The sequence below is a fragment of the Mastigoproctus giganteus genome, chromosome 10 (genome assembly GCF_048544385.1).
Source record: "Mastigoproctus giganteus isolate SK-2022 chromosome 10, ASM4854438v1, whole genome shotgun sequence".
NCBI classification, from domain to species: domain Eukaryota; kingdom Metazoa; phylum Arthropoda; class Arachnida; order Uropygi; family Thelyphonidae; genus Mastigoproctus; species Mastigoproctus giganteus.
In genome coordinates this window covers 227,698,465-227,726,363 of record NC_143584.1, presented here as the reverse complement: position 1 = coordinate 227,726,363, position 27,899 = coordinate 227,698,465, and the positions used below count along the sequence as shown (strand labels likewise).

The 27,899-nt window shown below is 39.0% G+C and overlaps 2 protein-coding genes across 4 annotated transcripts in view; one reads left to right on the top strand and one right to left on the bottom strand.

The window, feature by feature from the left end:
* Window positions 1-388: 388 nt before the first annotated feature.
* On the bottom strand, window positions 389-12,223 carry LOC150080007 (uncharacterized). The gene is made up of 2 exons (XM_090383330.1): window positions 12,010-12,223; window positions 389-1,164 (listed from the first exon to the last, which is right to left on the bottom strand). Exons 1-2 carry the CDS (start codon window positions 12,221-12,223, stop codon window positions 389-391), a joined length of 990 nt encoding a protein of 329 aa, XP_090239456.1.
* Window positions 12,224-12,258: 35 nt separating this feature from the next.
* The window catches only part of LOC150080006 (histone H4-like), a 35,295-nt gene continuing 19,654 nt past the window's right edge, over window positions 12,259-27,899 (top strand). The window contains exons 1-2 of one of the 3 annotated variants that reach the window (XM_090383834.1): window positions 12,259-12,323; window positions 14,766-14,838. In XM_090383834.1, the coding sequence (XP_090239960.1) occupies window positions 14,833-14,838 (6 nt within the window). In that variant the 5' untranslated portion in view covers window positions 12,259-12,323; window positions 14,766-14,832. Of the gene's footprint in view, window positions 12,324-12,580; window positions 12,751-13,087; window positions 13,110-14,765; window positions 14,839-27,899 lie in introns of those variants that run through there. The other 2 variants (XM_090383833.1, XM_090383835.1) reach the window with 2 other exon arrangements.

Below are 27,899 nucleotides of genomic sequence, written 5' to 3'. Positions count from 1 at the left end.
ATACACGACATAAACTTGAAGAGAACAGAAAAAAGCGAATTCCATCAGTTATGCAGGACTTAGAAGATGATGAAAATCGTTTTCGGATGTACTTACGAATGAATAAAGAAGAATATAATTTTCTGTCTAATATTATTGACATATAAGGGCAAAATACGCAATTTCGAAATTCAATCAGCGCTAAGGAAAAAAATAATTGTGTGTTTAAGATAAGTTTAAACACTGCAAGTTAAATTTGAATCAGGTTTTATTCTGTCAAAATACAAAACAATGTTTTTTTTTTTTAAATTAAATTTAATAATAACAGAAAACTACTTATCAACTCCAAAAACTGAACTTATTACGAGTTTCACAAATTTAAACGATCCACTTTTAAATGATCCAATTGTTAGTTGTAATAATGTTGGTCTATTTCCTCCTTTAGCGAGTATTGAGCTTGTATGTGACTGGATATTTGCATTGAGGAAGCTAAGCAGCTGGTCGAAGTGGAAGGTGTTTCGGAATAGGCAGAAGAGCAAAGTTCTTGGTGTTGTTGTTGGTTTTCGGATATTCTTACTTGTGCACTCAAAACAGCATTACTTACTTGTAATTTAACTTTCGCTTGTTCAGTGAATGGTAACTGTTTTGTCATTTTCGACAAGCTCAAAAAAAACATGTCAGTGTCATCCATTTCTGTTGTGTTTGCACGCTTCTCTTCACATTTTCTTTTTCTTAGCATGGCACTTTCCTCGAGTATATTTACCATTTCTTGAATAGAGTCATGACGTCCATCCCGTTTTCTTCTCTTGATAATTTGTACACCCGATGGAATTTCTTCATTTTTATCTGACGTACTCTCGTTTTGTGTATTAGATATTTCAAGGCTTGTACTGACGCTTCTGTTGAGTTCTCGTTCCTCTGAATTTTCCTCTCGTGAATTATCTACTTGTGAATTCTTATCCATTTCATCGTCATTCTGAGCGTCTTGTATATTGTTCTCATTGTCGGTTATGTTGCTTTGAGTTTTACTAATATCTAAGAATGGTAAAAGAAATGACATCTGCGATTCGAATTTCCATGGACGTTTCTTCTTAGCTCCACCTCCACTTCTCTTAGCACGACGCCTGTTGAGTGCATTCCAGAAGCACCTTCGTAATTTGTCCCAACTGTTTTTCGCATCTTCAGCTATAACAGAAAAAAGAATATGATTCCTACCGGGAAATAATATTGAGGTCTTTGTCTACACTTTCAGCTTATTTTGATAACGTGATAAAATTAATATTCAAATTTTTAAAAGGTAATTCTTACGGGTTAGCACAAATAATGTAGAAAGAGGCCCCAAAAAACTCTTTGTGTAATGATTGTGAGATTATAGTGGATCTCCGCTTTACGATATTAATCCTTTCCAGATACACCCTCGTATCGTGAAAGTATCGTAATGTGAATCCAACACTGTTTTTACTACTAACACGCTGGTCAATAGAATCAGTCGCTTTATAGAAGCAAATTTCAAAAAAAAAAAAAAAAAAAAAATTCAAATCATTAAAATTCACTACACTTTCATCTTGGGCTTCTATTAGTGCAATCTATTATAAACGAGTAGTAAACTCAATTTTATTACATTTGCAATATTACCTAGAGCTCCAATTCTTTGGGTTTTTACGTTATTATTGTGAAAGATGTTTCTCCTTCCATGACATCTTCAATCATAGAAAAAACAAATTTTCGGACTCTTCTCTTCATTCCTATTTTTTAAGCTTCGTAAAGTTGTTACTACGTATTTCACTTGCGCGTATCGTGTTAGTTGCAATTTGCGTTTCCGTGTTCCTTTGTTATTGAGTGGTTAGGTTTTTATACTGTTTTAAATTTTACAATCCCCCAAAAATGCCAGTCAACAGAAATATCAACTAGTTTATATGTACCTATTACAGTGCGTATTAATTAAGCTATGCACGTAAGCGTTCATTTATTTTTATTTTGCTAACCTGTGGAAAATATTCTTCCGATTTTTACATATCTTGTGATTTTGTTAATTGGGTAATGTAATAAAGCGTAAATTTGTGATCTTTACTTTTATACATGTGGATAATATTCCTCCTATTTTTGCTTATTAGAATCGCCGTTTAATATATTTAATTCACAAATGTGATCACAATGAGTAGTATGGCGCCTCCGTAGCCAGGTGGGCAGTTGCAACAGTGCGTAGCACACGCTTCTTGATTAGACCGGGGTTCGGTCTTATCCTAACTTATCTTATTATTTTACAAATATTGATATCAACGTAGAAGGTATTGAGCATTACAGCTCTGGTTCATACTATCTAATTGGTATTTTATTATATTTTCATTTTTTCAGGAAATTTTCTTATAGTTTTATTTAAGTATACATATATATTTTTCATGATTTGTAAAATTTGGCGCCCCTTAAAGAATGGCGCCCCGGACAAGTGTTTTGCTAGTCCGTGCCTTAATCCGGCACTGAGCAGAACTGACTGTACCTGGTTAAGTAATGGAAAGAGATATATTTGTAAAAGGAGGAAAGAAACGTGCAGTATAAAGAAAACTGTTTCAGATAAGTATGAGATGTTTAAAGTTAAGTATTTAAATTTTCTTTGTATGAGTAACAGCCATGTAAATAAGTGTATAATATATCATAATAAATAACAATGTTAAAAAATGGTTTCGTTATCTCTCATGAGATACTACAGATAGCGATAATAATACGATATATTTATAGATATGGGCAAATAGATATCCCTTAGTTCCAGGAATACTCTGATTTTTCTACGCAGTGAAGTTGCTTGTAAGCCTCAGCGATCGAGGAAAGCTGTTGCCAAAAATTAACTGCAACAATTGCTTTATACAGCGATACTGAGATACAAAGGGGTAATATAATTATGAAAGAGAAATAATACCAATTTCAATTAAAATAAGTAAATAAAGAAGTAATCAAAAAAAAAAAAAAAAAAAAAGGAAAAGAAACGGTAATCCTGCAGTTTAGTATCGCGCATCACAGTCAGTTCGCAAGTCACCGCTAGCTCCAACCTATCGTGAATCGCTCTGACTGAGCAGTTCCGACTTGTCAACGAAACTGTAATTCTGACGGAGCATGCGCGGCGCTCGCTGAATTTGATTCCACAGAATTAAATATAATGAAAAATAAGATCTTTCAGTAATTTTTTTTATATACTTTTAGTCTGTTTTCAGAAAGAATTTTAAATAATTTTCTACATTTTCAGAAAGAATAATGAAATCTAAGAACTTTCAATAACAGACAGAGAATGGTAATCAATGGACACTGCTCTTCCTGGACTAATGTTATTAGTGGAGTCCTCCAGGGTTCAGTGTTGGGTCCTATATTTATTAATTATAATGATGAAGGTATATCAGGCTTAATCTCTAAGTTTGAAGGCGATACGAAGGTTGGCAGGGTTGTTAATGGCACTACACTACTGCAACAGGATCTAGAAAAGTTCAGGAGATTGGCTGAAAGGTGGCAACTGAAGTTTAACATTGACAAATGTAAAGTACTGCATGTGGCTAGCAGTAACCTCAGAGTAACGTATCAACTGTGGGGTACTACACTCAGGGTGGTAGAGAATGAAAAGGATCTGGGGGGTTGTGAAGTCAGCTCTTACGAAGAAAGGCTTAAGTTCTGCAAATTACAGTGTCCGGAGATGAGGTGATTTGATTGAGGTATATAAGGCCTTGAATGGTTTGAGCAAACTCAATGCTAATGGGATTCTTCCTCTGCGTCCAGAATTAATCGCCCGAGGGGACATAAATTCAAACTGAGGAAAGACAGTATTGGAATATTAGTATATGTGTGGAAATTTGCCTTTAGCCAGAGGGTGGTTGATTGCTGGAACAAACTTTCGTCTGTTGTTGTTGTTGACAGCTTAAATAAATTCAAGGCAGAACTAGATATCTAAAGCGAATGGATGAGTGAAATGGGAAGGTTTTTTTGGCTGATGCTGTGTATAAGCTTGCTTTCTTGCATCATATGCCTCTACTAATGCTAATTGTATGCTTTTAAAGTGTTTAACACATCACGGCCAGATCGCAAGTTACTATCAGCTCCAACTTGACTAAGAATGCGCGATGCTCACTGAGTCTGCCGGTCTATATACTGGCAATGTACTACGTATTCCCAGTAATCCCTCCCCCCCTCTTATCTGTATTCTGGGAAAATAGCTATTTCAACGTGTTTCAGAAAGAAGAAAAAAAAAAAAAAAAAAACAATTTCCTAACTATATAAGAATCTGATTATAAAAATAGGCAATTATAAGAACAATAATGGATATAGGCAATTATTATTAATTTTTAATTAATTATAACACTGACATTTTTAATACCTAAAATAATAATAATATGACTATTTTGTGATTATTTGTATATATCGCACATTGCAGTTTTACCGATTAACGTATACGGCACACTTGCCTTTCAATCGTAAGGGCCTTGTCCTTTTGTGGGCGACGCTTGCCTTTCTGTCACAAGGTCCTTCTGCGGGAAAAAAAAACACTTATAATCAGAAAGGGACTGTATACCCATTAAATTTAAGGATAAAGGGACATGTGTTAATGTGTGTATGCAATGTCTTGTTTCTGCAGCACTGAAGTTAACCTTCACAATCAGCCTGATATGCTGAGGCAATACGACATAGTCAGTTCTGTATGTTGTGGCATGGTGTTTGGGTAAGGCGCCTACTGTGGTCTCCCACATCTCCGCCATCAGTACTATTGTGATGAATACAGAACCTCTGTAAAAGCAAGAAAAGTGTAGTTTTATGTTGGGTTCGGATCTGGCTTCTTGGCAGCAGAGCCCCTAGTGAAACTCTACGTTGCCCGCCACCACCGCTGGGAGATGAGCCAGGCTGTCCGCAGCACTCTGGCTGCTCTCCGTCAGGGATCGCCTGAGTTTCCTGACGGAGAAAAAAAAAAAGGCATTAGTGAGATAAATAGCTGAAGGGTGGGAATAAAAAGAATCTGTATTTTCTGGAGCATTTCAAGGAAGCAAGAAATAAATTCTTCGCAGCCTTTTGGCCTGCTCGACGGGAACTGGTTGGTTACGACTATAACAAACTAATAACGTTCTTTTTTTTTCTTTTTTGGTAGTTATTGGCGCATCGACTTCTGTGGCCATAATGCACCTCCCAAGGTTTTTGCAGTACTTTGATCCAAGCCCGAGGCGGGATTCGAACCCGCGACCTTTGGGTGCAAACTGCAAGAGTTTAAAGTTAGATAGCGCACATTCAATCAGAGATGGTCAATGTCCTACATACCTGAAAGCAAAGAGTTTATTCCAATCAAGACTCAACTATGGGAACACATCCTAAAAAATATAACATCACAGAGGTTAAATTCATGCAGATAAATGCACATAGAGCCAAGGCGGTCGCCAACCAAATCCACAAGAAGGCGGAAGAAGAAAACATTGATGTAGTAATATTACAAGAACCACATGTACATATGAAACAGGGGCTATCCCATAACATACAAAGTAGTCCAAACGGGGGATGATACCCCATGGGCAGCGATCTTGGTAAGAAACCCAGATATAACGGTGACCAAAATCACTCAGCTATGCACATCTTGGGCCGCATGTGCCCAGCTCACCACAGCCTTGCGGCGCGTTTTATGTCATCGCCCTTTACTGCCGTCTGGGTGAGGACATCGACTTCAGAGTAAGGTACCTAAGTCTGGCTAGTGATATGCTCTCACGATGACAGGGTACCAGAAACGGGACCAAGATAGACATATCCCAGATAGACAGGGTACCAGAAACGGGACCAAGATAGACATATCCCAGATAGACAGGGTACCAGAAACGGGACCAAGTTGGAAGAGTTCCTGGCAACCTCAACATTAACTGTACTAAACTTACCCAACAATCTGCCTACATTCTGCAACACATTATGGGAGGCCACTATAGACGTCACCATGGCAACGAGGAATGCTGCCAACAACATTTCCAATTGGACCGTCCGTGAGGCCTGAACGTCTGATCATCGCGCGATTACGTTCAGTCTAAACAAATCACTGGCCACAATACCTGTGAACAGACAAACCGCCCATAGATATGCCATAGCAAAGGCAGACTGGGAACTCTTCCAGACCACCCTACGGAATAGCATACAACAACGACAGAGAGAACTCCAACGTATCGAGGACCCAAGAATCCTCCAAATTAAAACTACTGAAATCATAAAACAAGCCAGCGACACAGCCATCAGGAAGAAAAATCCAACACCAGGGAAAGTGCCCTGGTAGAATCAAAACCTCCAGCGACTCAGGAAGGAGGCGCAGGAAAGAAGAAAGGCCTTCTAGCGAGCCAGGCGCTCCTGGCCGATGGCAGAAATTGAAACCTTATGACAGAGCTACAAAGAGGCGAGAAACGCCTATACAGCACAAATTAGAGAAAACAAAAACCAATCCTGGGAGCACCTGGTCTCCACCACTGGAAACAAGGACCCTTGGGGACTTGTATACAAGCTCGTCACAACAAACTTCCCAGAAGGGAAGTAGTTGAAGCCACTAAAACGCCTGAAGGATACTTGACTATCACTTGGGAACACACCATCAACAATATCCTTGACGCTGCCTTTCATCCAGAGATACAAACAATGACAACAGAACAGAGCCGAGTTTGCCAGGCCAACGAGACTCATCAAACGGCAACAAAAGAGCACCCTTTCACCATGGAAGAGATCAGCAATGCATCAGACCAAATAAAGGGAAATAGATGCCCTGGACCGGACCAGAAGGTCCGGTCCAGGGCATCTATTTGGAACCCGAAATTGGAATCCTTCTGGAACCCGAAATTATCAAAAAAACGGTAGAGTACGCTCCGAACTTACTACTAAACCTATATAACCTCTGTCTCAGAGAAGGTACCTTCCCGAATTCCTGGAAGATGGCAAACGTTAAACTCATCCTAAAGAATCCAACAAAGCCACCACACCTTCCGGACTCCTACTGGCCCATTGCACTTTGGACAGTTATCAGTAAGCTATTTGAACGACTACTTTACACACGGATCCAACATTACTATGATGAGGCAGGCCTGGCCTCAGCAAACCAGACGGGAACCTCTGCCGTGGACGCCTTAACTCACCTCCTGACCAAAGTAAACAGATGTAATACAAAGTACTTCCTAGTGATAGCCGTGGACTTCGCTGGGGCGTTCGACTCACTTTGGTGGCCAAGCGTCCTGGCGAGGCTGCGCGAAGCCAACATGCCGGAAAACCTCTATAACACCATCAAAAGTTACCTAAGCAACAGAACCATCAAAGTCACCGCCCTCTATGGCACACTCTCCAGGCATGTCCATCGGGGCTGCCCTCAAGGTTTGGTCCTTGGCCCACTACTGTGGAATATTGTCTTGGACACCTTTCTTAACATCGATCTCAATGAAGTACAATCTCAGGCATTCGCGGACGACATCATTCTGACGATACAGGCAAACTCAAGAGCCGCGTTAGAGGTCCTCGCAAATCGAGCCCTGACCACTCTCCAAGAATGGGCAAACCGAAATCAACTCAAAATATCCCCCACAAAAACAAACTCCATCCTACTAAAGGGACGCCTTGATCTTAGGCGGCCTCCGCAAATAAAAATTGGACAGGAAACAATCAAATTCTCCAACCAACTGAAATACCTAGGCGTGATACTGGACCAAAACCTTTGATTTCAGGACCATCTGAAATATCTCCGTAAAAAAATAAGACGCTACGCAGCTATGGTTGCCAGGGTCACGTGTAAAGAATGGGGCTTGAAAAAGCGAGTCCTCAAACTGTTCTACAAAGCTATCTTCACTCCGATCGTCACCTACGCATCCCGGCGCATGGTTTCAAAAAACTACCACAGCAGTAAACAGACGTATCACGGACCAAATTCACAGATCCATCCTCCTAACCATCACTCGCGCTTGCCGCACGGTGAGCACCCACGCCCTGCAAGTGCTCGCAGGCACTCTCCCGCTGGACTTAGAAATCATACAACGCGGCCTACTATTCTACCTAGACAAAGGCAACCCACAGACTTTTCTGGGGTTCACTATTGACCTAACCAGCAACAGAAATGTGGAAAAGAAGAGGATACAAACTCACTTGCAGCAGGCATGGCAGGAAAGGTGGTGCAACTCTCAAAAGGGAGAGATCACAAAGAAATTTCTACCCAATATTGAACAAAACTACCCAACCTCACCCAACTCGTTCTCCCCAGGTCTACAAGCAACGTACCTCTTAACTGGACACGGAGCGATTAATGCCAAACTGTCTCTACTTGGGATTCAGGTTGATCCAACTTGCACTTGCGGGGGGGCTGGAGAGCTGGCAGCACCTAATGTATGACTGCACGCTCGATGAAGACCTACGTGGTGTTTTACTCAACAGAATCCACTACTTATCACAGGGACAAGAACATCACCTCCTAGACACGAAGGAGGAGTATCAAGCCTTCTCGGATTACGCACAGGCACTGTTCACGAGGAGGAGGACGAAGAGAAACCAAATGGCCCCAGTCCACAACCCACTACCATTATAACCAAAAAACATCTGTTCTTCAGCTCACCGGGCTCCCTTGCCTGGTGCCTTTCCAGCCCCTCCCCTGCGCCCCCTACTTTCTCCTGGTAAGGCATGGGCATGCCTCACTGACTTTTGGGGTCGCCTACTCTATCATCCCCATATTTCTGCCTTAACCCCCCCAGCCTTCAGTCTCCCACCCACTCTATCTTTATGCTAGCGAATGTCCCACACACAAAAACTTAATTATGTCAAAATTCCTGTTCGCCCATTCTTTCGGCCTTTATTATGCAAGCATTATCTCCTCACCAAACGATCATCAAACCGACGATGATGGATATATGTATCTGTCTGTAAGTACGTGCATATAAAAGAGCGCGCGCGTTTTTTTTTTTTTTTTAGGTCCTAGCCTCTGAAATCTCAGGAAATTAGGTGGCAGGACCTGCCAGAGTGAAACTAAAACTACTGGGTTCCTGGTCTGCCTCCACGGGGCGAAGGTGGGGCAACGTTGGGCCTCAGCAGGGGTCCAGCGGCTAAACGACCAGATGAACAACGGTACACGGCATCATACAGATACAAAGCCCACACACTTTTAAATCTCTGGCATTTCCCAGTGAACTGGTACACCCACAATGAAAGCAACACGGAGATGGGGGAAATCCCTGGTGCCGTCTGACACTAAATACACCTTACACCTTTGGGTTGCCAAGCAGGCGCTTTACCCACCCGGCTAGCCCGGTCGGCAAGCTAATAACTAGATTTGTCCAAACTTATGTTGTACTTGTGGCTCTATATGCATTGTAAATCTGGTCCTCCACCCCTCCAACCTGTTTTTGGGGCTTGAGTATTGGCTGCTGCGATCCCTCAATAGGACTTCAGGATGAAAACCCCCTTGACATCCGCTGCATGGAAGACCCCTTGGAAACAAATAATTACTACTCGCAATATAATTACCCTCTCCAAACTTATTTCGGGTAGACTAGATGCTCCCATCATCTATAGGCTCATCATTCTTCCCAAAGGTAACAGAACAGCAACTAATCATAAAACCTGTACGATCCGACCTGCCCTCAACCAAATCAGCTGGCAGAGTCATGATATGACTGAGCGAGCTTTTTTTGGTTGAGGGCAGGTCAGATCTTAGATGTTCGATGGAAGCATGTCGTTTTTCCATCAAAAACACTGGAAACATTATATTTCCAGCAAACACGATTGGACTCCTGAACGACCTAAATATTAACCCCGTGGCAATTTGCGTGGACAAAAGATCTACAGATCCAAGTTGTTTGATTGATTGATTGATTTGGTAGTTGTTGGCGCATCGGCTTCTGTGGCCATATTGCACCTCCCAAGGTTTTTGCAGTACTTTGATCCGAGCCCGAGGCGGGAATCGAACCCGCGACCTTTGGGTTGCCGGGCAGGTACTTAACCCACTCGGCTCGCCCGGTCGGCAATCCAAGTTGTAGAACGCTGTCTTATTCTGCTGTGATTAATTTGATCTGTATCTTTTATTTTACTCAGTGCATGTATTGTTAATCTGTTATTGTTATGTTTAGCTTCCTAGCAAATGTTTGCTGTCTAGGGGTGGATGTAACTTTTCCTTTACTTGAATAAATAAATAAAAAAGGAAGGATGTCCTCCAGATGAGGTAAGTAGCAGAGGATTGAGTACCTCTGGTCTGGGAAGCCCAGGGTAGCGTAAGCCCGTACATTGTACCCCCTAAAACCAAAAATGACAGATAGGTTAGCATTAGGCAATTGGTTCATTTTTTTTGTGAATGTACTTGCTAACAAAAAATTGACTAAGCGACTGATTGAAAGGTAAGTGTGTCTTATGTTTTATTGCGTTCTTAGCTTTCCTTTACTTTCGTTTTCTTACAAGGAAACGAAAAAGAAATCTAAAACATTTTGTTTTTATTATGATTTTTTAGATAATCTAAAATGTAGGAAATTATTTTTAATTATTATTATTAGTCATATGGTACAAGGAAGCCGATGCTTATGCTGCACCAGGGTTTGCCAAGCCAATACTAACCAGATGTGAGCCCCTGGGATTATTGTTTCTGAAAACACGTTAAAAGTATACAACAATTACCGAGAGTTCTTAGATTTCATTATTCTTTCTGAAAATGTAGAAAATTATTTTAAATTCTTTCTGAAAACAAGTTAAAAGTATATAAAAAATTACTGAAATAGCTTATTTTTTGTTTTTAATTCTATGGAATCAAATACAGCGAGCATCGTGCATGCTCCATCAGAATTACAGGTTCGGTGTAAGTCGGAACTGCTCAGTCACAACGATTCACGACAGGTTGCAGCTGGCGGTGACTTGCGAGCTGACCGTGTTGTGCGAAACACTACTCCCACACTGTTTTCACAACATGTTATGCAATGAAAGTGAAATGCCTGCCGAAATAGAACCTTTACCACCCAATGTCAGCCTACAGAATTCAGGTTTCCTTCAAAGAAATGCTACTAATGCTAATGAGCATGGGCACATGATGTAAGAAAGCAAGCTTATATAGCATCAGCCAAAAAAAAAAAAAAAAAAAAAACAAACACACACACACACCCTTCTCATTTCACCTATCCACTCGCTCCAATATACTCGTAAAGCTATTTTGTATCTCCTTCTGGTTCGGTACCATGGCAGCAAGGAACAGTTCGTCGTGGAAGAATTCAAAATTAAAAACAAAAACCCAGGTTTTTTTTCATTAAATCGACACTAACTTCACAATAAACTCCTGTTGTAGTACAATAAGATATGCATATGCATAATAAAATATCATTCATACTAATCTCAAGATGTTTGTTGATTAATTATAATCATACAGCATATAGCCAATATAAAAATAAAATTTTTTTAAAAATAAGAATTTTTGTAGACATTTTGTGCGTTAACAAAAAGTAATTATTATTATCAGCCATATGGTGCAAGGAATCCTCAGCCAAAAAAAAAAAAAAAATTCAGTTACCCTGAGTGAGGAGTGTGTGTCAAAATCACCAAGAAAGAGAAGAATGGTGATATCCAGCTCAGGATCCTGGGTGTTTTCATTGTTTTCATAACGCACGTGCAATCGTCTAGTAAAGTGCGGTTTCAAAAGCGGGGTTTTGGGGGGGGATTAAAAAAAACGCAGGTGCAATCGTCTAGTAATGTACGGGCGAGAAGAATCACAGTTGTACTTGGTGTGAATTTTTACGTGTTTAAAAAAATTGCCGTTTTGCTGTTTCTTTTCCTTCGTTTCAGCTGACATTGTGATATCACGTGACATTTTGTAATCCCCGAATAACACGCATTTTGTTACTTGATTTAAAAATAAAAATTGCCGTTCCTTTATCTTATTTTTCAGCACAGACATATTATGTCACGTGACACCAGTCGAGAAGAAGAGGGGGAAACAGTAAGTGGGCGGTGTCACTACCCATCAATCACTGCTTTTCCCCTCTTCTCCTCGTCGCCATTTTGGAGGGTGGACGCTGTTCTAAAGTTTTACCAAAATTGGCCTACCTGTCATTTTGAAATCTCTTCCTATTTCTCGCCAAGCTTCTTGCCGCCTATGTTTCTCTCGGTAATCTGGTGACTCAGTATTATACAGCAACTCGTGCAATCTCACTTTTTCAATTAGTTTTTTCTGCATTTCCCTCTGCTCACGCCTCATGAAATTTCTGTTCAAGCTCCTGAAAAATGTGAACTCCCGAAAACGTGAGTCGGCGTACAGCATCACGTGCTATCCTGGGAATACAGCCAATGAGAACAGTGTACTCCGACCCATAAACTAAATGGCAAACAGCTCTCACACGTTTGACGTGAGCTCCCGTGAGGTAATAATGTTTCCACCTTTAGTATATTTGAATGCTGAGTCGTGTGTTTGAATACTGTCCTCCATGCACCTTCTGAAGGATTAAAAAGAAAATGAAAAAATAAGCAAACTTCCCAGATCACAATTCTTCACTTCCCCGAAGTGATTATTTAATTTGCTGCTCTAATGACGTCATGAACAATTCAAGCCAATAGTAGGCTCTTATTCAAATCCAACGGAACGGCAACCGCAACCCTTCGTTTTATGGTGCATATGTGGAGTGTGTACTGTGTGTTTGTATTTATACGGTTTTGTATTCGTATGTAATTGTATTACCTGTAACACAGAGTAATATCTTACTACTCTAATTAGATTACGCCTTGCACAGCAGTTATTTTGGCCTGAAGGTTAAAGAATACTACGTGGCTAAACTGCGTTTTAGCACATCTGTGAGTCTGAATGCTTTAAGTTAGTAATGGAAATTAGCCACTTTAAGCTCAGAATTTTAAATAATCACTTAGCGTGTGATAAGTTTGATTGTTTATAATAATAATAATAATAAATTCCGTTTATTAGTTCTTGGTCAGGAGTCCATACAATAGAGAGAGAGGAAGTTTGTTCCAGCTCGTGGTTAGTTGCTGGAACAAACTTTCATCTGTCGCTGTGGAAGTTGATAGGTTACATAAATTTTAAGCAGGAACTGGATAAACATTTAGTGGGATTTGTTTTGTAAATTTTTTTTTTGGCTGATGCTACATACACTTGTTCAACCAGCCAGCGGTCCAGGTTTGTCCTGATTATTAGTATGGTATGTTCACAATTAATTATTATTCCAATACAAAAAAAAAAAAAAAAAACGCTATGAAAGACCAAAGAATAGTGAAATAAGTAAAGATTTCGATATAATGGCCACACATTGGCTAAAATGTAGCCTAGAAAGAGATTAGGATAACAGTCGTTTTCCAGTTGCAATAAGCATTAATCTCCATCTAGGCCTGTGGTTTTCAACCACAGGCCTAGATGGAGATTAATCATATCGCAACAACATTCCAGGGATGCCACGTAATTTGGGTTTCAGTTACTTAAAACTTTTTTTACTTTATATATTTATTTAATTATAAAAGGTGTAGGTATCTTTTTAATTTTGTGGTGATCTATAATTGATGTTTATTTAGTACCTCTATATAAAGAATAAAATTATACAGTATATATATATATAATTTGTATTATGAATTGTAATTTTGTTTATAGCTATATTATTGTAATAATTATCATAACATAATTTTTAAATATATATATATATATACACAGAATCGGATCTAACAGGAAGAAAATTGAGTAGGGGTGCTACAAAATAAAATAAATTACTTAGGGATTCCGTTATGAAAAAAAAAAAGGTTGAAAACCACTGAACTAGACTATATTTTAGCCAATGTTTGGCCTTTATATTTTAAAATATTACTTATTTTACCTTAACTCCATAAATCTATTAACTAATCTCAGCTCTTGTTTTAGGTTTCGATTTTATGAATTGAACTTGTTTTGACTTCGGTTTTAATTTTTATTTAATTCTTTCCTTTATATATTTATTACTTTAGACCTGGCATCCTATGAAACGAACACTGCATCTTTAAGCCAACCAGAGGCACTTCTTTTTTTTTTTTTTGTATGTTACCCAAAAATACAAAGAATCTGGAATCAATGAAAAATTTGGAAGACAGTTATCTGCAACTAAATTTAGACTGCTTTATTGCCGATGTTAGTTATTTTCTTTTGCAAAATTAATTTTGCATTCTTTCATTTAGATAACTATTAATTTGAGTTTGCATTACAACAAAAAAACACAAACATCACACTTTATAATTGAAATTCTTTTAATTTATGAAGTTTCTCATTATATATGAAAGGTATTTGAATTATATGTAGTCTTCTGTAAATTGAAATAGTAATATCATCACAGGAACTGCCCTGTAATTTGCATAAATAAAAATAGTCATGTAGATTTAAATCATAAAATTAAAAGAGCAGATATCATCTTTTAAGGGCACAAAATATGATATTGTTTTTTATTGATTTTATATTTTTAATGATGTAAAAAAATCCACATTATTTTGATCATGGGGGATAGGTTATAGGTTTTTTTTTTTTTTTTTTTTTTTTATTCCTGGATGTGCCTGTGCTTGTTTGAAGAGGCTAGCTAAATGGAGCCCACTTTTCAGTATAAATGAAATAAAACAATGAACATACAGATTTTATTTCTCACACCAAATATTCCATTACAAAAAAGAAAATGGTAATACTATATATTGAATGCCCCAAAAATTCTTCCCTAACATTTAATTTAGAAAATTGATCGGTTAGGTTTTTTTTTTGTCATCTATCAGTAAAGAATACTACTAAATTACTAAGCTTGTCTTGATTATTTTTAATTTTTTGGAATTCTAACTTCAATTTTCATATTTAGCATCCTGACATTTGCATTCTCCTTGGCCAAAGAAATTGCAAGGATTAAAGGAAACATACTTAATTCAATGTCGGTAAGAATTTTAATTATTTTGAATAATCAATTCAACTTAGAGTTTTAAATTATTTATATGATGAAAAGTTATAAAAATTAATAATTGAAGGAGACAGTTGCAGGTGTTTTGTAAGTCATTTAAATAGCTAATTGTTTCCACATGTACCAATAGGCAAAACATGCAGACCTTGGATAGAAATCCTTACGCAATCAACGAAATGCAGCATGATACACTGATAGTGACCATTTATTTTGTTTTGGATGTAAGCACCACAAAGTGTACCCGGATTGGCTTAAACATTGTATAATGCTTATTATTTTTAAACTGTGCTAGCTATATAAGTTTCTTTCTTTCTTTCTTTTTTTTTTTTTGTTGGGAAAAATAACCTGTCTAGTCTGGTTATTTTTTCTAAAATTTTTTTCACATCAATTACGGTCAATTTGGAATTTGGATTATGGAATAGTGCAGATACCTCAAGAACAACAAGATTAGTAAGGGTTGTAACCATTATCTACCCCTTATAGGAAAGACTTGAATTCTGTAATTTCTCTGATCTGTAAGGGCCTAGGCACATGGTGAAGCAAGGCTGTATTATTCTATAGGCACAGGGTCTACAATAAGTGAAAAGTTGGAAGTTGGTAGCTGTGCTGTTGGGAGAAGGGAACATGCAACTTTAACCAAAAATGGAAAGTGTTTGGGATGAACTTGAGAGTTTTTTTTTTTTTTTTTTTTTATTGCAAAAACCCTCAAGTTCATCCCAATGATTTTATCTTAAATCAGCTCAGCAGTGGGGATTCCTATGAATTTCTGACTAGCTGAGTTTCTATTGCATTTCTGACCTGGAGATTATATGAGAAAAGCCATATTTTAAATTCATTCACCTCAATGTTGGATATTCTTCAGATAGAATATAATCTTCAAGAAGCTGTTGAAGATTATAATGTGCATCTGCTTTTAAAATATATTTGTTGTACAACTTGGAGGAAAGGAGTGAGAGGTTAAATATGTCAGAGGAATGGCAGGATTTGACATATACTAATTCTGTACTAACATCTGCTGCAGTTGTTAGTAGCTGCTAATTGGATCACATGATCTTCCATGGTCATTTACTGGTTTTGGAAGATATCTTCTTGATGTTCCTCTCTAGACAAGACATTGAATGATCCATGTATGATGGCATTCCCACTATCCATTTAGCCAACAAGCGAGGTCTTCCTCATTGCTGCCTATCCATGTGGATAAGACAGAGAGGCCCTAACCAACACAGGTACAGAACTGAACCCCCCCACTTACTTTGAGCTCATTTGAAGAGCCAGTCTACTAAACAAGTTTTCTAGATATCATAGAACTGTAGTGACAAATAGAAAATGGGTTGTGACACAATCTGTATCAATATGGGTAAGTTTGAGCACATTCAGAAAAACATCACTTTGAACAAATGTTGCAAAATGAGTATATGAACCTTAAAAATGAAGGGTTTATATTTGTATATATTTTGATTTTTTTTTTTTTTTTTTTTTACATACTCTTGAAACATTCGCTTTATCTTTATAATTCTTGAATACACAGCAGTAGCTGAAAGATTGCAAGATTGGGACTTCTTTTGAATATATGCACACCAGCATCCACTAGAATGATATTATTACTACTACTAGCCATATGGTGCAAGGAAGCCTGAGGCTTATGCTGCACCGGCCAAAAAAAAAAAGAAAATTTCCCTATTACCCTGAGAGAGAGAGAGAGAGGAATCACCAAGAAAGGGAAGAATGATTATATGCCAGTCCAGCAGAAAGCTGTTTTAAAGTGAACAGTGGTTTTTCTCATTTGTTGTATGCTGAAAATGATAAACTTTGAACAATATGTAAATATGGAATGAGAATTTCATTTGTTTCTGTGGTTGATTCCCTAAGTTTATGACATTATTTGTGGTTCATAATGAAAAAACTAGATCAAGCAGTTTTAAATGTTTTATGAGGAAATTTTTTCTCTTGAAGATGAATAAAGGCATGGTCATCCATCAACATTCTGAAGCAGTGAGAACATCAACAGAGTCTGCACATCATTCAAATGGATTAATGATTTAATAATGCTGCAGACATTTGATTTAATACAGGCCATTTTGACTGAGGATTTCAGCATGGAGCAAGTGAGTATCAAGTTTGTTTCATGCATTCTTGCTCAAGATTAAAGATGGCATGGAGTCCTCAGAAATGACGGATTAATGCTATCTATCTTCATCTGAATCATTTGAGAAAGTTGCTTGGATCCTGCATTTTTAACAAAAAGTCTTCTGTTGTGGAAGTGGATAGTTTGAATAAATTTAAGGCTGAACTAGACAAACATTTGGAGTGACTGGATGGGAGAAATGGGAAGGTTTTTTTGGCTGATTCTGTATAAGCTTGCTTTCTTGCATCATATGCCTCAACTAATTCTGATGCTAATCTTCTCTACAACATTATAAACCTTTGCTCCTGGCAGACATACCCTGGTCCTGTTCCACCTATCTTCTTTGCACAATATGTTTCTCTGACAGTAGGGTCACTAACAACAACTAGCTCCTGTGGGACCAATGCATTCTGCTTTGGAGGTTAACTCTGTGTTGCCTGATCATCATGTACAAGCTCTGGCATTGATGTGGGCAGCTGGCAGCTTGATGGGCCCCCGTTTAAATCCTTCAAGGGCATCAACCGTGTTCTTCACGCTCTTATAAAGGCATAAAGGCCCATAATAGTGTTGAGTGGAGCAAAGGTTTATAATGTTGTTGGTGCCTAACGTCCTCACACTCTACATCGAGCACACACAAAGACATATACCCTTGGCAATATCAAGCCCTGTCCCTGTTAGTCCACAAACATCAGACAAGCAGTGCATTTCATGTCTGTGATTCAAAGGATAACTACCCCTCTCAGTTCTCCCCTGAGTCACGTCACTCCCATTACCTTGAGCCTTGTGCTTTGCTGCTCTGGTTTGAGGCATGATTTTGGGTCAAATTCAGTATAATTAAAAATACAGTCAAAGCTCTTTCTAGTGACCCTCTTTTTAACGTCCCACACGTTATAACATCTTATGTGGTTGGTTCCAGCCAATTTCTCATTTACCTAATGCTATTTTATGAAAAATCGATATAACACCCTTATGATGTAACAGTGGTTTTCTCATTTCCCCGGGGGGTCATATAGAGCTTCAACTGTAGTACATTAAATTTATATCTTAATGCAGTAATAACACTGTGCACCAGTTATGCTATAAGTTTAGGTTATTGAATATATATATATATTTCAATATCGAGCTTATGGTATATGTATTTCGTATCTCCTACCAGGCTTATGTTATATGAATTCTGTATCTCCTATCTAGTTTAAGTTATATGTATTACACTATAACATTACATTTGTAAATTCTAAGTAGTTATAATAGATAAGAAATTTAACCATATGCCAACCTACGTGATTCAAACTCTTGAGCGACCTGTTTGAGATACTGTAGCTATCACAAAACAGCCAAATCACCAATACTAAAAGCTCTACGAATATTAATGTCAAGTGTTATGGACTGCATGATAAAGTTAAGTTATTAAAATATGTATGTAGTGTTATAAATTACAGTTTATGAGCCTCTTCTGCTACTGATTGCACTGCTACAAAGCTACATAGAAACCACTAGTATCTGCTCTATCAATACTAAAACAATGGCAGCAGCATTCGAACATTTCTATTGATTCAACACAATGCTGGCAGAAGTTGACTGTGGTTTTTAATAAATTACAAGGGCCAAGTAAAGAATAAATACACCAAATTAATCAGGAAATAACCAACAATTACTACACTACTAAATTCAAATCAAAAGTTGTAAAAAAACAATTTCAAATCAATAAATAAATTTTGACTTAGCAGCTTCTGAAAAAATGTGTAGTTCTCTTAGCTTTGTCAGCAGAAACTCATATGTCTGCTATGGGGGGTAAAAGTTGATGATGTTTTAGAGTAGATATCATTTTTTTAAGGGCATGAAAGATGATATTGATGTACACATTAGCATTAGCATTAGTAGAGGCATACGATGCAAGAAAGCAAGCTTATTCAGCATCAGCCCAAAAAAAAAAAAAAAAAACCCTCTCCCATTTCACCCCTCCGTTCGTTCGAAATACCTGTCCAGTTGAGCTTTAAATTTGTTTAGGCTATCAACTTCAACAACAAGTGATGGAAGTCGGTTCTACCAACCAACCACCCGCTGGCCAAAGGCAAATTTCCGCACATCTATCCGACATCCGTCCTTCCTCAATTTGAATTTATGCCCTCTGAGGTGATTATTCTGAGAAAGATGAAGAATCCCATTGGCATTGAGCATGCTCAAACCATTCAAGGCCTTATACACCTCTATCAGATCACCTCGCCGGTGCCTAGTCTCCAGACTCTGTAATTTGCAAAACTTAAGCCTTTCTTCGTAAGAGCAACCCTTTGTTCCATTTACTAATCTTGTTGCCCTTCTCTGTACCCGTTCCAGCAGCTCTACATCCTTCTTGAAATGAGGCCTCCAGACCTGTATACAGTACTCAAGATGTGGCCTAACCATTGCCTTATACAAGGGAATAATCACCTCCTTATCCCTGCTAGAAAAATTCCTGTATATCATTGACAAGACACCATGAGCTACTCTTGCAGCTCGTCTGCACTGCTCAGAGAACTTCATATCTCCCTGCACAATTACCCCCAGGTCCTTTTCATTCTCCACCACTGTCAGTGTGGTACCGCAGAGTTGATACGTTGCTCTGGGGTTACTGTTTCCCATATGCAGTACTTTACATTTGTCAATGTTAAACTTCATTTGCCACCTCTCAGCCCATCTGTTCAACCTTTCCAGATCCTGTTGCAGCAGCATAGCGTCAGTAGTGTCCTTGACGACCCTGCCAACCTTTGTATCATCTGCAAACTTGGACATTAAACTTGATATCCCATCATCAATATCATTCATAAACACCGAAAACAACAACGGACCCAACACTGAACCTTGAGGAACTCCACTAATAACATTAGTCCACGTTGAGCAGTGTCCATTGATTACCACTCTCTGTCTTCTGCCACTCAACCATCCCCTTATCCATAGCAGCAATTTGCCTCCAATGCCACACTGCTCCAATTTGTGCAGCAGTCTTCCATGTGCAACAGTATCAAAAGCCTTTCTAAGATCCAAATATATAATATCAAAGTTATTCCCTGCATCCAGTTCTTTTGTGACTACATCATAGTATCCAATCAAATTGGTCAGGCAAGACCTGCCCTTAACAAAACCATGCTGCGTCTGAGCTATAACTGAATTCTTGTCTAGATGATCCTGCAGTGCTTCTTTAACCAGTGCCTCCATTAATTTACCTGGAACAGAAGTTAAACTAACAGGTCTATAATTACTTGTGTCAGCCTTTGATCCTCCTTTGTGAATTGGGGTTACATTTGCACATCTCCAGTCTATGGGTACCTCCCCTGAGTCCAAAGAAGCTCTCATAATTATGGCTAGGGGTTTGCATACTTCCTTTGCTGCCTCCTTTAATATAACTGGATAGATCCCATCCACCCCAGGTGCCTTTTTTATGTTTATCCTCAACAATCTCTCCTCCACTTTCCTCTCAGTTATTACAAAATCATCCAGCTCACTGCCAATGTTTACTTTACCTACATCATTCTCCTTCCTGAATAACTCCTCATGCGTGAATGTAGATGCAAAATACTCGTTTAGATTGTTAGCCACCTGAGCAGGATCCTCAACTGTTGAACCATCAATATCCAGTGGACCAATCTGATTCATCCCTTTCCTTCTCGAGTTCAAGTATGTAAAGAACTCTTTTCTGTTTTTCTTTGCATCCTTTGCCAAGGATTTTTCGTAGTCTGCCTTTGCCTGCCTAATCTCCTTTGTGACTTGGTTACAGACCAACTTATATCTATCATAGGCTTCCATGTCACCCATTAATTTATATGTATCCCATGCATTTTTCTTCTCTGCCACATGTCTCATTAGTTCATCTGACAACCATTTAGGCCTAAACCTTGAACAATATTTCTTAGTTGGTATGTAAAGCCTGGTAGCCTCCAAGATTAGTTCCTTGAATGCTTCCCATTTTGAGTTTGCTGTTGGTAACATCATCAGTTGGTCCCACTGTATAGAATTTAAATACTGTCTCAGACCATCATAGTCGCCTTTACGAAAACAAAAACCCTTCCCTTTACCTCTGATGGTAGTTACCTCCTTGAGTAAATCCCACTTCAACACACTGTGATCACTGCCACCTAGTGGTTCATTTATCTGCAGGTTCTTAATGCATGAAGAGTCACTACTGATAATCAGATCAAGAGTATTGCTCCCTCTTGTTGCCTCAAGAACATGCTGGTGTAGAAAACAATCATCCAATAAATCCACAAAAGCCTTGCTAGTGTGCGAGTGACGAACCCACAAATTCCAGTCAATATCTGGGAAATTAAAATCCCCCATTATAAGACTCTCTGATTTACTGGCCCACTCTATTTCCCTGTACAATATCTTATTATACTCATCAGAGTCATTAGGCCTATAGCACACTCCTACTCTCAATTTTGATTTCCCTATGCTTATGTCACACCAAACTGATTCGGCACTGCCCTGTCCATCGATGTCGACTGGCTTCACTTCCTTGGACTTTATGTGTTTCTTAATTAATAGCATAACCCCTCCTCCCCTCCTGTCCTGTCTATCCTTTCTATACACATTGTATTCCCCAAATTCCAGTTCCGCATTACTTATATCTGTGTGACACCACGTCTCTGATATCCCAACAATATCTGCCTTTGATGTTTTGAGCAATACCTCAAATTCATCAAATTTATTTACCAAACTCCTAGCATTGGTGTACACGCAGGTATACATGCACCTGTTTCTATTCTTAGCTACCCTAACACAACCCATGTGTTTACTTGTAACGCAATGACTACCAGCAGTCTCTGAAATATCCTGCATCTTGTTTTTCAGACTTCTGCTCATTTCAATAGAAGCAGTGCAAGAATCACTTCCACCTCTGCCAGTGGCTACTGTTAATCTATTAGTCCTTGTATCCCCCCCAACTAGCAGTTTTCCGACCCACCTAACACTGCCTCGACAGCATCAGCAAAAATTCTTGCACCCTTTCTATTTAAGTGTATCCCATCCCTGTAGAAGCAATCTCTCCTGTTAACAAGTACAGTCCAGGCTGAAAAAAATTCTACCCCTTGAGCCTTGCACAATCCCTCCAGGGCCGAATTGATCGACAAGGCTCTCATCATATACTCCCTCCTATCGTGTCTGGACAGAATTGCAGACACTTTCAAGTTCAACCCTATCACTAATAATATCGAGTAGCAGATATGAGGACTTACTTTCATACTTACTTAACACGTACAGAGAAAGTTGTGAGTTAGGATTAAATTGCAAAGTGTCTGTGACTCTGCCAGACATGATAGAAGGGAGTACATGATGAGATCCTTTGTCAAATCAACATGATCTAGCCATGGAGGATGTCTGTGTGTGTGTACTGGGTGCAGAGAATGAAGATATTAGGCACCAATTTTTAGTTCAAGTATGCGGGTTATGTTTCGCTGGAAAGTTGTAGGGTTGCTTAAAATATGCATCGTTGGTTTACTGCTGCGCAAGTTGTACGATGAAATTAAGAAACTTTTGGTATTTAATGACATTTCGGGTGCGATTACATTGCCGATACTGAACTGCAATCGAGACATTACAATATTTCTGTGCGAGCATCTAAAAATGAATAAAATAATTACAGAACATTAGACATATATTGTATGTCATGAACACTGCATTATAGTTACAAAAACCAACAGCTCTGCTGTATGAGGGCGAAAAATTTATTTATGAATTTTGACAATTTTAGGCCACTCAGAGTCTGGTAATGAATGTAATTTTTTTTTATGATTTCCGATGCAGTCCACAGATAATTCTGTCGGTGTTATCCTGCCCATCTCAATAAAACAGCCTGAAGAAGCTTCATGTCTAAGCATCATAAATCGTAGCAAATTCGTCCATTTTTATACTACAGGCCAAGAGCATCCAAATTTATTCGATAGTATTTATATAGAATAGATATGAATTTTTTAAAGTACAAAAATGCAGTTATAGGCCTAAGCACGGATCATGATCAAGCAAACGATGGTACCGGTATTTAATGTACCGAACTATTCTCAAGAACTGCCGAGGTAAGGAGTGGGGGGGGGAGATGTATTCAGTTGTTAATGACAGTAATGGCAGTGTGCTACTGCAACAGGATCTAGATAATTTGGGCAGATGGGCTAAGAAGTGGCAACTGAAGTTTAACCTTGACAAATGCAAAGTACTGCATATGGGTAGAAGTAACCCCAGAGAAACGTACCAACTGTGTGGTACTACACTTAAGGTGGTAGAAAATGAAAAAAGATCTGGGAGTAATTGTGCAGTCAGATATGAAGTTTTCTGAGCAATGCAGACAGGCTGCTAGGGCAGGTCATGGGGTTTTGTCAATGATATATAGGAATTTTGCTAGCAGGGAAAAGGAGGTGATTGTCCCTCTGTATAAGGCAATGGTCAGGCCACGCCTTGAGTACTACGTACAGGTCTGGAGGCCTCATTTTAGGAAGGATGTAGATTTGCTTGAACGTGTACAGAGAAGAGCAACACGATTGGTGAGGGGAATGAAGGGATCCTCTTACCAAGAGAGGCTTAAGTTCTGCAAATTGCAGTGGCTGGAGACTAGGCACCTGCGCGGTGATCTGATTGAGGTCTATAAGGCCTTGAATGGGTTGAGCACGCTGAATTCTGATGGGATCCTTCCACTTGTTCAGATTACGAACCTACGGGGACATAAGTTCAAATTAAGAAAGGACAGATGTAGAATAGATGTGCGGAAATTTGCCTTTAGCCAGTGGGTGGTTAATTGCTGGAACAAACTTCCATCTGTCGTTGTGGAAGTTGATAGGTTAAATAAATTTAAGGAGGAACTGGACAGGCATTTGGAGGGAATGGTGTGATTTTTTTTTTTTTTTTTTGGCTGATGCTGCATAAGCTCATACACTTTCTTTCTTGCATCACGTGCCACTACTACTACTATATACAGTAGTGTCCAGTTCCTTGATGTCGAAGGAATTAAAATTCGGTGAATAGGAAAATTCGGCTTTATGACGTTAAGGAATTTTGCCAATTTGATTGATTCATTCAATAAAGACGCATTAGTCTAATTATGAAGAAAATCTGTGCCCATTTAATCATAAAATTCACTCTAACTTGATCTATTTTTATCAATGAATATAATTAAACTTTGTACAAAGTCTACATAAAAAGGCTTCGAAAACTGCGTCATATATTTCAAAGTATGGGCAACTTCGCTGGGCCACTGTATTTAACATGAGCCACTTGACCTCTGCGGGGCACGCTCGGCTCGGTTAGCTTTTAAAATACTGCCCAGACTGCTTTGTAAAGGAATAAAACCTACAGTTAGGAAAAGAACAAAAGAAGTCATCATCTGGAAACCAACTATCGCCTAAAGTTCATAAATTAAAGCATCAATTAAATGGTTGGATCCCAAGGATGGATCACCTTAATGAACAAATCAACAAAATCTCCCCATTTGAAAGGTGATGCCCGAAACGCAGGAAGAATCCATAAGGAGCCTGTGCATCAGGAAGCTGCAGGTTCGAACTCTCCAACAGAAATAGCGCTAGAGTTGTGGCGCCTAAGGAAAACATTTTAATGGTGCCTAATTCATATTGTATCTTTAACACGCATATACACTGGTGTTCAAAGAAAGCGCATCACCCCTTAAAATTGTAATTGTCGTCAGAATAACGCAAATATATGGCAATATGGTCCTTGAGGTTGTTACAGACATTCTCTCAGATATGCCAGACAAGCTGTACTTGCTACCTGGGAGTCTAAAACGCTGATGGAACTGATATTGGGGTGACATTCAAGACATTCAGATATGCCAGACAAGCTGTACTTGCTACCTGGGAGTCTAAAACGCTGATGGAACTGATATTGGGGTGACATTCAAGTCAAGTAGACCTAATTTCGGTGAAGTCCGGACGGTCTGTGTCAGCCAAATCCTCTGCTTGCACCTTCACGATGGTGTGACTGTTAGTAATGCTGGGTATAACTTCCATGCACAAGCATACTGTGGGTGACCACCCAGGTGTGAATCAAAGTAAGCAGGAGTCGAGGTGTGGCGCCCACACCACATGGAGGAATGCCGTCCATCTGTGTTACAAGGCAATAATAGGTGGTAGATGACTCTCATCAACCGGTGCAACACCACCACTTTGCTTATTGGAGCCTTGAAGTGGTGGAACCCATGTTTAGCCTCCAGGGGTAGGTTCTGGTCAACCCTTCCCCATCTCTTCCATCATGCAGTACGACTGATGACTTTTGTGGTTATGATGAACATCATGGCGAGATCCAATCTTCCTTACATTTCGAGGGTACAGCTCTAAAACGGTGTTCACAGGCCAGCCGCTAGTTAGTACACCAGACCGAACCTATTGGCAACTCTTTAGGAGGCTTCCGGATCAGCTAGTGTATAATTTTGCTACCTCTACCCTGCCAGATAGTGATTGGAGAGAATCCGAGTAGTGTGTATGCGGGGAGCATTGTCGAGGCCACGTTATGTCAAGGATCTGGGTATATTCTTACCATTTGTACGCCATGTCAAAAAATTTCATTACTTCATACAGCATGTCCCCCCCCCACTTTTTCTTACTATTGAATACACCATGAATTGTCAAACTAACAGAGTAAGCTTATCTACAAAAAGATCTAAACCTCCCAAACACTTTCTAGTTTTTTTTCTCAAATATATGGGGGGTCTCAATTCTAATCTCAACTATGTCCATTTCCACTTGCAGTCTGCCAAACCCCATGTACTTTTTCTGACAGAATCCCTGTTATCGGTTGATTCAACTACTGCTACTGCTACATTTACATGTTACATTGATGAAGAGAAAGCGACCAACGAAAAGTGCAAGTGGTGGTAGTGCTAGGAAACAAACAAAATTGATTTAGAAATGAAGATGAAAATGATTAAGCGAAGCAGGACAAAGTTTAACATCTTTTGCAAGAGAATTAGGTCTTGCTGCTTCAACAGTGAATACTATTTTAAGGGACAGTGCACGTATAAAAGAACATGTTAAAGGATCAACACATTTAAGATCAACAGTGATCACAAAACAGCATTCAGGCGCAATATCGAAGATGGAACAGCTATTAATAATATGGATGGAAAATCAGATTCAGAAGCAAGTGCCCGAGTCTAATGACCATTCAAGCAAAAGCAACAAGTATTTATAAAGGACATTAAGGATAAGTATGGTGAATCCCAACTCAAGTTTGTGGGCAAGCAACAGGTGGTTTAATAGGTTCAAGCATCACGCTGGTTTCCACAATGTTAAAGTATGCAGTGAAGTCGGCAGTGCCAATTCTGCAGCTGCAGAGAAATTTTGTAATGTGTTGGAAAAAATTATTGATGAAGGCGGCTATTCAACACAGCAAATTTTTAAAGTTGACAAGACTGCTCTGTACTAGAAAAAAATGCATTGCCAAAGAGGAAAATACAATGCCAAGTTTCAAGGCATCAAAAGACAGGGCAACACTCTTGCTTGGAGCTAATGCAGTGGGATATTACAGATTAAAACCATTGCTTGTGTACCATTCTGGAAATCCTTGTGCATTTAAGGGCATCAATAAAGCCACCCTACCCATGCATTTCTGATCGAGCCAGAGAGCATGGATAACAATATCCCTCTTTGAGGATTGGTTTAAATGCTGCTTCATTCCCAAGATTGAAAAATATTGTAAAGACAACGATGTTCCTTTCAAGATTTTGCTTCTGTTAGATAATGCTCCTGGACATCCTAAGCATCTAGATGATTTCAATTCGAACATGAGAATCATATTTCTACCAGTAAACATGATGTGACTCATCCAACCTATGGATCGGGTGTTATTTCGAATTTAAAAGAATACCATTTATGCACATTTGCTCAGGCATTGTCTGCAGTAGACGACAAGAAAAATTTTACGTTAAAAGACTTGGAAATCTTACAATATTTACCAAGCCATCTCAAACATTAATAAGGCCTGGGCAGATATTACTAAAAGTTGTTTAAATGGCGCATAGAAGAAAATATGTCCACGGCACGTAAAAGGCTTCGAAATATTTGAAAAAGACGAATCATATGAAGAGGTTACAGATAAGACTGTAAAGGTTGCAGAGCTACTTCAGTTGGAGGTTGATGCCAAAGACATGGAGGAGTTAATAGAGGAGGAAAAGAAGGAATTATCTAACGAAAAACTTATTGACTTGCAGGCAGCGATAGTGAAAGAAGAAAATGCTGACGAAGCTCAAGATGAACCAAATTAGGAGCCGAGACGCTTCATCACCAGAGAGATGGCAATGGCATTTCGTGAAATTGCATCAGCAATGGCAAGGTTTCAGAAGATGGATCCTGACAGCAAATGATTCTAAAATGTTAACAGAGGGGTGAATGATATGCTTGCTTGCTACAAAGAAATCTACAATGAAAAGAAAAAAGCCACCGTCCAGTCATCCATTAATATGTTTTCATAAGGTTGAGCAGCTGACCCCTTCTAAATCTCCACAACCTGGGGTGGATGGGATCTATCCAGTTATATTAAAGGAGGCAGCAAAGGAAGTAAGCAAACCCTTAGCCATAATTATGAGAGCTTCCTTGGACTCAGGGGAGGTACCCATACACTGGAAATGTGCAAATGTGACCCCAATTCACAAAGGAGGATCAAAGGCTGACACAAGTAATTATAGACCTGTGAGCTTAACTTCTGTTCCAGGAAAATTAATGGAGGCACTGGTTAAAGAAGCACTGCAGGATCATTTAGACAAGACTTCAGTTATAGCTCAGACACAGCATGGTTTTGTTAAGGGGAAGTCTTGCCTGACCAACTTGATTGGATACTATGATGCAGTCACAAAAGAACTGGATGCAGGGAATAACTTTGATATTATATACTTGGATCTTAGAAAGACTTTTGATACTGTTGCACATGGAAGACTGCTGCACAAA